This window comes from Phaethon lepturus, unplaced genomic scaffold, assembly GCF_000687285.1.
Source record: "Phaethon lepturus isolate BGI_N335 unplaced genomic scaffold, ASM68728v1 scaffold25222, whole genome shotgun sequence".
NCBI classification, from domain to species: domain Eukaryota; kingdom Metazoa; phylum Chordata; class Aves; order Phaethontiformes; family Phaethontidae; genus Phaethon; species Phaethon lepturus.
The window spans coordinates 1-10,831 of NW_010522992.1; the positions used below are offsets into that span (position 1 = coordinate 1).

The 10,831-nt window shown below is 57.3% G+C and overlaps 1 protein-coding gene across 1 annotated transcript in view; it reads left to right on the forward strand.

Annotated features, from left to right (window-relative positions):
• Window positions 1-144: 144 nt before the first annotated feature.
• The window catches only part of LOC104616852 (microtubule-actin cross-linking factor 1-like), a gene marked incomplete at its 3' end in the record, with an annotated part of 34,577 nt that continues 23,890 nt past the window's right edge, over window positions 145-10,831 (forward strand). Inside the window, exons 1-17 of the mRNA XM_010281999.1 lie at window positions 145-488; window positions 1,677-1,789; window positions 1,882-1,988; window positions 2,427-2,546; window positions 2,652-2,747; window positions 3,007-3,134; window positions 3,232-3,325; window positions 4,089-4,243; window positions 4,377-4,653; window positions 5,085-5,213; window positions 5,493-5,570; window positions 5,729-5,890; window positions 6,494-6,598; window positions 7,208-7,303; window positions 7,671-7,796; window positions 10,019-10,171; window positions 10,673-10,823. Coding sequence (XP_010280301.1) covers window positions 145-488; window positions 1,677-1,789; window positions 1,882-1,988; window positions 2,427-2,546; window positions 2,652-2,747; window positions 3,007-3,134; window positions 3,232-3,325; window positions 4,089-4,243; window positions 4,377-4,653; window positions 5,085-5,213; window positions 5,493-5,570; window positions 5,729-5,890; window positions 6,494-6,598; window positions 7,208-7,303; window positions 7,671-7,796; window positions 10,019-10,171; window positions 10,673-10,823 — 2,434 coding nt within the window. The remainder of the gene's footprint in view (window positions 489-1,676; window positions 1,790-1,881; window positions 1,989-2,426; window positions 2,547-2,651; window positions 2,748-3,006; window positions 3,135-3,231; window positions 3,326-4,088; window positions 4,244-4,376; window positions 4,654-5,084; window positions 5,214-5,492; window positions 5,571-5,728; window positions 5,891-6,493; window positions 6,599-7,207; window positions 7,304-7,670; window positions 7,797-10,018; window positions 10,172-10,672; window positions 10,824-10,831) is intronic.

The window sequence follows — 10,831 nt, forward strand, 5'->3', positions numbered from 1 at the left end:
TGGGCCGTGCGCGTGGCCAAGCAGCACCTCGTGCCCCCGTGAAATGGGGTTGGCAAAGGGCTGTGCTGCCCTCGCCCGCCTGGATCTCCCACCTGCCCAAACCGTGCCACACCTCGGCACCCCCGGTGCGCTCCTGCAGGGGCGATGGTCCATTCCCATATCTGTCGGCTGGGGGGGCCCCTCTCCCCCACGGAGACCAAGAATTCCCTCCCGCCCTTCCTGGCGGCTGCCAGGTCTCAGGCACGTTCGCAGAAACTGGACGTGCCTGGTGGAGCCTTTCCTCCTCCCGCGTCACCCCACGGCCGTGCCGCTTCCTTGCAGATCTCCGACATCTACATCAGCGGGGAGTCGGGGGATATGTCGGCCAAGGAGAAGCTGCTTCTGTGGACACAGAAGGTGACGGCGGGTTACATCGGCGTGAAGTGCACCAACTTCTCATCATGCTGGAGCGATGGGAAGATGTTCAACGCGCTCATCCACAGATACAGGTAGGCAGGAAAGAGCAGCAGAGAGCATCGTCTGGGCGGGAGGGAGGGGGGGCTCAGCACCTCCCGGGGGTCCCTGCCCACCACCGCGGTTGGTGATGGTCTGCAGTGCTTGGAGATGTAGGTGAGGCTTGCAGGCAGCAATGTCTCTTTTACTTGGAAATCATCTCTTCTGCCAGGTAGCTGGGGGGTGGATGCTCGGAAAGAGCAACAAATGCATCAGGTTGCAAGAAAAGACATCTTGAATGAGGTTGGAGAGAGAGGCAAAAAAGAAAAGCTCTTAAACTGTGGTGCCGTGTTTTACGTGTTAGTGCTGCCCTTTCTGCTCCGGGAATAGCAGCACTTCCATCCACGCTTCCATCCGAGGGTCTCGGAGCTCTCCCAAGCAGCAGTTAATCCTCTCACAGTTCCCTGAGAGACAGCACAGCCCCACACACTTTCCACCTGCTCAGCGTTGGCAGCGACCGAGGGTGGGACTGGCTTCTGCCCCGGCTGCTTGGTCAAGGGCACCGGGCACGGCTTTGAGAGCCTGCAGGAGAATAGCTAAGGCCCCGTGGAAAAGCATGTCCTGGTAGCTGGAAGCAGCGCTGCCGTGCCGTGCTGCTCTGTGCCCGCTCGGCTGGGAGGAGCGGGCAGGGTTTGGCAGGGAAGGACACGCAAGGCTGCTGCAGGCGGGGGCCGGCAGGGCATGGGGTGCGCAGAGGCTGGGGTTTTCCCGGCTCCGCCGTGCTCACCTGCGCTGCGTTTGTGCCGCGGTTCGCTGGTGTGTCTGTTCCCGGTGCGGGGCCGGCAGCACCCGGGGAGAGGGTGCTGCGGGGAAAGGGCTCTGCTCGTGTCCTCCGGAGAGGTGTAGCCGCCCCGCTTTGGGGCTGTTCTGTGCGCCTCCTTCCAGGGAGGTCTCGCGGTCCCAGCCTGGCACGCTGGGTACGGAGCGGGTGCTGGAAAGGGCAGGTTCCCAGAGGAGCACGACATGAGAAGTTTTCCTGCCCAGCCTCCGTCCCCTTCCCAAAGGGAATGAGCTGGGGAGGTGCTGCAGCCCCGCTCCCCTTGGAGAGCCATCAGCCTGGGACAGGATCGGGCCCAGAGCGAGCCCTCGGGAGCCGCCTGGGACAGCGGTGCCCGTCCGGGAGGCTCTGCTCCGGGCACCTTGTGCTGTTTGCCAGCATCGTGACTCTGGCGTGTGTCTTGCAGGCCAGACCTGGTGGACATGGAGAGGGTGCAGATCCAGAGTAACCGGGAGAACCTGGAGCAGGCCTTCGAGATCGCCGAGCGGCTGGGGGTCACGCGGCTGCTGGACGCTGAAGGTGGGTGGCCGGGGCAAGCGGGTGGTGCGGGGAGATACCGACCTCTCCTCCCACTCCCCTTCCTCACTGCCTTTCTTCTTCCTCCTTGCCAGACGTGGACGTCCCCTCTCCAGATGAGAAATCTGTGATAACTTATGTGTCTTCGATCTACGATGCCTTTCCCAAAGTCCCTGAGGGAGGAGAAGGGATCAGCGCTATCGTAAGCATCACTGCTGCTTGGGAGGCAGCTGGTTGTCGTGGGAAGGGTCGGAGGTTCCCCGTCAGCCATGGTAGATAGCCGATGGGTGGAAAAGGCTCAGGAGGAAGGAGCTTCCCTGTTAGTGTCTGCCCTGAGAACTGCCGGTGTGCCTGTAGGTCCACAGCGTTCTCCAGGCTCTGCAGATTATGCCGTGGGTTTTGAGCTTGTGGGAAAGCTGAGCTGGCTTCCATGGAGCAGCTTGCAAGGAGGATCCTCCTCCTGCGTCCTGTACCTGGGATGGCATCACAGCAGGGAGGCACAGGCGGCCAGTCCACCCCATAGCTGTGACCGTGGCACCTCGGTTCCCTCTGTGCTCTGATCGGCGGAGCCAGGCTCTGCCTCTTCCCCGCGGAGACCTGCGCGCCGGCAGGGCTCTGCAAGGGTGCTCTCGCCCCGCAGGAGGTGGATTCGAGGTGGCTGGAGTACCAGAGCCGTGTGGAGTCCCTCATCTCATGGATCAAGCAGCACACGATACTCATGTCTGATAAATCCTTCCCCCAGAACCCTGTAGAGCTAAAGGTGGGTCCCGGGCAAGGTCCCTCTGCAGCATCCCATGTGCTCGGTGCTGAGAGCTGAGTGGGGATATTCCCCAGGGTGGTTTCTGATCAGCCTTTCTCACCACAGGCACTTTATAACCAATACATACACTTCAAAGAAACTGAAATCCCAGCAAAAGAGCAGGAAAAAGCAAGGACGGAGGAGCTCTACAAACTGTTAGAGGCAAGTATCATCGTGGCTACCCAGAGGCTTGTCGGTGGGAGCATTGTGGTTTTAGCAGGACTAAAGTGTGCTCCGTTCAGGTTTGTTTTGGAAAGGAGAAGTGGAAATAACCCTCCGGGTAAATGATGTAGCAAGCAGTACGCTGCAGGAGCGGGGGCAGAGCCGTTGCCTTATAGCCCCACTTTTTCCCTGCTGCAACCTCTCTCTAGCCAGCTCGAGGAGGAGGTAGGAAATGCCATTCTGTTGATGTTTTCCCCAGGTATGGATTGAATTTGGACGCATCAAGTTGCCCCAGGGGTACCACCCCAACGACGTGGAAGAGGAGTGGGGCAAGCTCATCATAGAGATGCTGGAGCGCGAGAAGCTCCTGCGGCCGGCGGTGGAGAGGTCGGTGCGGAGTCCCCTGCGGGGACGTCCCCCACTCCCCTGGCTGGAGGGATGTCCCAAAGCTTCTCTCTCATTTTCTTTCCCTCTGTCATCGCAGGCTGGAATTGCTGCTACAAATCGCTAACAAAATCCAGAATGGTGCTCTGAGCTGTGAAGAAAAACTCACTCTTGCGAAGAACACGCTGCAAGCTGTGAGTGGGGGGTGTTATTTCCCCCTCCTAATCTTTTTATGTATTTTTTTGTTTTCAGGCCCATCTCTTCCCCTCTCTTTTGCGTGGGGTGGTGGGTTCCCCTGGACCGCTTTCCTTTCTCTCCTGACGTTGAGCCTGTCCCAGAGGGGTTGTAGGGGCGGTGGTGGGTCTGGTGATCTATGGCACGAGGACCTTGGGGACGGAGGGGCAGGGGAATGGCCTTGCCAAGCAGCTGGCTGCCTCTGGGGATGCAGCTAGCGAGGCTGGACGTCTGCAGAGGTGCTGGCTTGGAGGAGAGCTGCAGTTCTGGGAAAGCTTGTTGTATAATGAGGCTTCAAAACCCAAAAATCTGTTTTATTTGTCTAAAAGACTGGCAGAAAGGACTCAGCTGCAGACTAGCTACCTGGGTAGGGAGTAGATTTCTGAAGAGGGGTGTTTTGTTCTAGGAGAAAGAGGTGTAAGGGTTGGGAGCTAAAAATAGTTAAACCCAAGCAAGAAATGAGACGCATGTTTAAGTGACTGTCCATGGGATTAACCATGGAAGCCCACCTAGAAGCTTTCAGTTCACCTGCAAGAGCTTTTATAACGGGGCTGTCCTGGGTGTGCTGCGAGCGATGAACTCATGTTCTTCTGCTCAAGACAAGCTTGTGGATCAAAAGGTCTTTTTGGTCTTCAAGTTGACGTTGGGCTGCTATCGTGTTCTCTCGGCCCACGTGCCTGGGCTGAGGGGACCCAGCCCTCAGTCTCTCCTCTTTTGGTGCAGGACGCTGCTCACCTGGAGTCGGGCCAGCCGGTGCAGTACGAATCCGACGTGGTCGTGTATCTGCAGGAGTGCGAGGGGCTCATCCGCCAGCTACAGGTGGATGTGCAGATCCTTCGGGATGAGAATTACTACCAGCTGGAGGAGCTGGTGTTCAGGTGAGAGGGGCTGTGTCCAAGATGGTCTGCGGATGGAGAAACATGGGCTGATGCACAGGGCTCCTCTGCTCTGTTGTGGGGAAGGAGGGAGTGCGCGTGCATCTCGTTACCCGTGCCTTGCTTGCTCCTCCAGGATCATGCGGCTGCAAGATGAGCTGGTGACGCTGAGGCTGGAATGCACTAACCTGTACAGGAAAGGCCACTTCTCCACCCTGGAGCTGGTGCCCACTTCCACACTGAGCACGACGCACTTGAAGGGCGAGTCCCTGACAAAGGGGCTGCACACCTCCTCTGCCTCCTGGTTCCGGAAGCCCATGACCAGGACGGAGCTGGTGGCCATCTCCTCTTCTGAAGATGAAGGCAGCCTCCGCTTTGTGTACGAGCTGCTGGCCTGGGTGGAGGAAATGCAGGTGAGTGCTGGCTCTCTGGGCCAAATTACCTGCCTCCGCTCACACTGATGCGGGGAGTTAGGAAGCTGGTCTGGGCTTTTTCCTGCCTTTATCTGTGAATAATTGCTTTGATGGTTCAAAATTTCTGGAGAGCACCGACGCTTTTGTCTTGAGTTGGGTCTTCTCTCTTGTGATGCTGCTGATCAGTCGGTATCAGAAGATCCTTTCTGTACTGGTGCGGTCAGTCCTTTGGTCTTACGTGGTTGTGAAGCTTGTGTAGGCTGTCCCAGAAATCAGTCGGTGTCGGAGCACTGGCTTAGGACCTTCCACCAGGACTGGCGTGGTGTTTGTTCCCTCTTGAGTGACCTAGGAGGTTTCCTTGCCATCGTGTGCTTTTGAGATATGCCCCCGCAGATGAGGAGTGCTGACTTGGACCTCTTGGCCTGTTTCAGATGAGACTGGAGCGGGCAGAGTGGGGGACCGACCTGCCGAGCGTGGAAACCCAGCTGGAGACCCAGCGGCACGTCCATACCAGCGTGGAGGACCTGGGCTCCAGCGTAAAGGAGGCCAGGATGTATGAGGTATGGTGGCATGGGCTGGGCGCCATACTGCGTGGCACAACGTGTACGGGAGGGTGAGGGCATCGGGATCGGCTCTTGTGGGTAAAGGTGCCTGGGGCAGAGGTATTTTTTTAAGGACAGAGCTTCTGAATGGACGCTGGGCTGGTGCAAGAGGCTGCTGCCCTGAGCCATCCTCTCCACCGCCTCTTGCTCACACAGAGCTGGGGAGAAAGATTTGGAGATGGGGCTTCAAGTGATGCCATCCTGTGTCAGGTAACAGGAGCGTTTTTCATCCTTCAGGGTAAAATGTCTCAGAATTTCCGCGCTAGCTACACAGAGACGCTTGGCAAGCTGGAGACGCAGTACTGCAAGCTGATGGTGAGTGGGCTTTGAGTGGGCTTCTAGCACTGCCCAGGGAGCGTGGGGTCCATCCCTGCCGCCCTGCTCCTGAGCATCCCTGCTCTGAGGCTGGGGAGGGGGGAAGAAAACGGTTGCCTTCAGAGCAGGGAAGAGGAATCACGCTTCGTTGTGTTCAGGAAACCTCGAGCTTCCGGCTGAGACACCTCCAGAGCTTGCATGGGTTTGTGTCTCGGGCCACTGCTGAGCTGATTTGGCTGAATGAGAAGGAGGAGGAGGAACTGGCCTATGACTGGAGCGACAACAACCCTAACATTGCAGCCAAGAAAAACTACTTCTCGGTGAGTGGCCCCGGGGCAGGGCTGGTGGAATGGGTGCTCACGCCGCTGCTGCTTTTGATCTGCTGTGGGACCTTCAGCTACCAACGGACCTGAGGTCCCCAGAGGTTGGATGCTCCCTCCCCAGTCACTGAGCTTGTAGCTCGTGAGTGCAGCTGATGAAAGAGCTCTGTCTAGAGCAGAAAGTGCAAAAAATGTTTGTTCAATTGCGTTTCCATTGCAAAGGCATGAGAAGATGCCTTTTTAGCACTATTTGGAACTGAAGGCATCTTTAACTGGGCGGAGGGAAGTCTGAGCTAAAGAGGAAAATTGATTCCTCTTTAAAGCAGTATAAATAACTTGCTGTCTTTCCCCAATCTCACTGTCTGGAATGAAGAGGTCCCGGGGCAGGTTTCCAGTACCTGTGTTACATCTGCCCTGTGTGTTCGGTGCAGGGGAGGCGTCCTGATGAGAACCGGCTGTGGTGTGCCCACAAGCTGTGCTCGTTTCCCTGAGATCCGCTGCTATTTACTGCAGCGCGTCCGTGCTGCACGTTGTAATAGCTGGACACAAGGTCTGAGCGAGCCCGTAGCCGAGATTTGGTCTTCGCTTGTGTCCTTCATGCAGGAGCTGACGGCGGAGCTGGAAGAGAAGCAGGACATCTTCCGCTCCCTGCAGGACACCGCCGAGCTGCTGTCCCTGGAGAACCACCCGGCCAAGCAAACCGTAGAGGTGAGCAGCACATGGAGGAGCCGGGAGGAGCCCTGAGAATGGGCTGGCAGCAAATCTTCTCACCCGGGACTGGGAACCTTGCTGTCCCACCCCACGGTGCCCTTAGGGGCAGCCAGGGCTGATAAAGCGGTTTATGGTGGCAGAAGACCATCAGTGCAGTGGTAGAGCTGTTTTATTCTGGGCAGAGCAATGAGAAGCTCGAGGCCATTCCCAAATAATCCCCATCTCAAATTAAGATACAGATACACTTGTACAGAGCATGAGCCTTTCCGCAGCGCGGCGATGCAGGGAATGGCCTCGGTTCCCTTGGAGTTACCCCGGCTTGCAGGAGAGCCATGGTGCTGAAGCAAAGGGCTGCGGGGACGTGTCTCTCCCTGGTATTTCTCTCTGGGGTGGGAGAAAGCAGACCTGTGCCTGCCGCAGCCCCCGGCATCGCTGGTCCAGGGTCTGCCGTCTCCTGCTCTTCGTGCCTGTGTCCAAACCCTCCTGGTTGCAGCCAGATCTTGCCCATTTATGTCCATCCCGCCGGTGGCAGCTGCGTCCTTCCTGTGACCCTCCTGGCCGGTAAATGCTCGTTACTCATCGCCGTTGGGCGCGTGTGTTCCCCAGGCCTACAGCGCTGCCGTGCAGACTCAGTGGCAGTGGATTAAGCAGCTCTGCCTGTGCGTGGAACAGCACGTGAAGGAGAACGCTGCCTATTTCCAGGTACTTGGGAGGGGCAGCCCAAACGTCCCTGGTCACCATCCACTGCAGCCCGCTGCGTGAGCTTCATACCTTGCTGATCCCTTCGTGGGAGAGGGAAGGAGGGATCTGTGGTGCTCATGAGGGCTTCTTTCTCCTGAATCCTCTCTTTCTCACCAGCTGCTCTCGGGCATGTCTTGCTAGAGCAAAAGGGATCAGCTTCCATGTAGTCCTGGCCATCCACGTGGGCTGCTTGCTGCCCTTGTAGCCCTCAGGCCAGGATAGCGTTGGGAGCTGCGGGCTGAGATGTTGGGTGGTCCCTTGCCTGCAGCGTGCTGCTGACTGCTCGGTGGCCTTGTGCAGGTTTCCGTGACCCTCTTTGCCTTTGCAGTTCTTCAGCGACGCCCGGGAGTCGGAGACCTACCTGCGCAACCTGCAGGACTCCATCAAAAGGAAGTATTCTTGCGACCGTAACACGAGCCTGACGCGGCTGGAGGACCTGCTGCAGGACTCCATGGTGGGTTCTCCGAAATCCCCACCACTCTGGGCGGGCAATGGGTGGCTTTCTTGCTCCGGTCCAGCAGCATTGCTTGGGGCATCTCTTGCTTCCCAGAGAAAATGGCTCATTTTATTCCTGAGGCGACGCGGTTTCATGTATGGTGGCTTGTTTCCCCATCTTGGTCAATGTTCTGCTTTTTGTTGGAGCTGCTGCATGTGTTTGTACGTGGCCACGGGGCGCAGGTGTGCGACCCCAGCTACACCGCTGCACGGATGTGACGCTGCCGATGGTACCGGATCTCGGTCGTTACAACAGCCGAGGGGTTACTTTTGTTTAGAGGCACCATCCAGCGTCTTTCTGTATCCTGGGGGTGAAGAGCGGGTGGCGTGTGCTGTCTGTGCACATCCGTAGCTTGATGCTGGTTCTTCCCCACCGGTGCCCATCGTGCCACCCTGGCCTGCGTGGAGCCGGTCGTGTTCTGCTGACAGAGGTGTCGCGCGGAGCCCACAGGATCCTCCTGTTTCTGCTTTTGAGCTGGTGCTTGCTCGGAGCGTGGTGGGATGCGGAGAAACGCCGGCGCTTTATCCAGACCAAATCCCACGTTAATCCGTCGTGCTGTGCCGGTGGGGGGAGAGACAGGGCAGCCCGGCTGCGCGCGGGGCCGGGGGCTCAGCAGCGCTGAGCTCTGAACACGTGGCCTGGCTTAGCTGCGGCGTAGCAGAGAGCAGATGACGGGCAATTGTGCTGTGATCTTCCTGTCCGAATTGGCCTGAAAAAAACCCCAACCTAAAAACAAAACCCAAGGAGCAAAGCATCAGATGGTGTTTGAAACCAGGGACGGGGGAGGATTTGGGCTGTGGGTTACCTGCTGAGCCACTGGTGGAAGTGCCAGACGGTGACACTGGAGTGTGTGGAGGCAGGTGGCTGCTTTGGCTTTGCTCTTAGCGCACACCAGTGATCTCCAGCAAGACCCCAGTGAAGCTGGGATGCTGCTGCTCCGTGTTCGTGATGGGTGCGTAGCTGTCTGGGGGCTCGCCGTCTTCTCTCCTGGAGGCTTGGGGGTGCCATCCTTTCTGTCGTGGTCTTGGGGTCATCCTGGTCTGTCCTCCAGCACTACCAGGGCACGGAGCAGCCAGCCTGGCTCTCGGGCTCTGTATTCGCGAGCACTGTAACAGCAGAAGTCTGGCAGATGCCACGCGGGGTGGGAGAGGCTCATCCGGGCAGCCGGAGAGTGGCCACGATCTCAGGACCGGGGCAGCTGCCCTGAGCTCAGCTTTTATTATTCTTTCTTACCTGATAAGTTAAAGTTGTATTTCTTCCAATCATGCTCCCCGGGACAGGCACAGGTAGTTTATTTAATCATTTATTCTTTTCGTTTTCTTTTTTTTACCATTAAATTATCCTCCACTGTTGTTAGCTCACTAACTGACCCCGAGAGTACCAAGCATGAGGGAGAACAGTTTTCTGGGATCCTTTTTAAACTTTTGCAGCCAGAACGGGCAGAGCTGCCACTAATCACACAAGCTGCCAGGGTCGTGATCCGCACACGTCTACATCGGTGCCGGAGGCTGTTCCAGGGCAGCTTGGCCACCAGTCCCCCGGGTTGTCCCATCACCAAACCCCGCAGGGACTTGTGGGAATCAATTATGCAGCATTTTCCTTCAACTGGCGAATTTCTACCCAAACCCAGAGACCTGTGCGATTACTCCACCACTAGCCCCTTCTCCTGAGATGTTTTATCCGCGTAATTCATCGTATCCCCAACCAGCCATTGGTTTAATCATGCCTTCATCCTTTGATTTAGAAAAGGGAGCATGCTTCTGTGGTATCTCCTCCAGACAACCAAACGTCCCCAGCTTTGGGCTGGAGCTTGTCCTGCTCTCGGCCACTTACATCTCCTGGGACTTTAATTTTGGTGTATGCTGCTGTGTTCTCTTTTTTTCCCTTTCGAAAGACAATGTTTTCTTGTCCTAGCAGCAAAAGAGCCAGAGGCGTGCATGGGGCTTTGCAGGGCGGTAGTGGAGAGGTCCCTCCCATGACTTGACATCAGACCTCCCTTCCATCCCATCTCTCCTGAGCCTTTTTCCCATCCTGTTAGGGCAGCAGGATCTTTGTTCAACCCTTGAGATCCCAGCGTAGCTCTTGCAGGCCAGCATTGGGGTGGGGGGTGCCGAAATGCCTGGGAGAGACCTCCTCTCCCCTGCCTCGAGCAACCCGTCCTTCATCCTTCCTTCCGCCAGGACGAGAAGGAGCAGCTCATTCAGTCGAAGAGCTCCGTTGCCAGCCTGGTGGGACGGTCCAAAACCATCGTCCAGCTCCGGCCCAGGAACCCGGAGCATCTTGTGAAGAGCACGATCCCCGTCAAGGCTGTTTGTGACTATCGGCAGATCGAGGTAGGACTGGATGGCAAGGCGATGGCGGAACTTTGAAAAGGAAGGCGGGGATGAGGTTTGCCCCCGCCGCAATGCTGCGAGGGTTTAGGATGAGCTCCGTGGTGTCTGTCAATGGAAAGCAGGAGTGGAGTGGGAAGACAGAAGGAGGGAAATAGCACAGCTGTTTTTCCTGGACCAGATTTTCATGTCTCAGATTTATTCTGGGCAGGAGCTGAAGTCCTTTTCCCCAAGGAGGATGGGCTTCATCATCCTGAGCCAAATAGGCATGTGGGTGGTAGCCAGCTCCGTTCAGCTTCCTTGTCCCTTCGTCTCCAGACACGAGCGTGCTGCACCGCTTGGCACTATACCAAGCTTTTGCTTGATTGAAAAAAAATTACAAACATATATATATATATTTATGGAAGCTGGCTGGCCCCCAGGAGGGAAGCTGGCGGCAAGGGCAGGCGTGTGCAGCCCCGCTGCTGGTTTCTGATGGGCCGTGCGGTGTCGGTGCCGCCGCAGATCACCATCTGCCGGAACGACGAGTGCGTGCTGGAGGACAATTCCCAGAGGACCAAGTGGAAGGTGATCAGTCCCACGGGGAACGAGGCCATGGTGCCCTCCGTCTGCTTCCTGATCCCCCCGCCCAACAGGGAGGCCATCGAGATGGCCAGCAGGGAA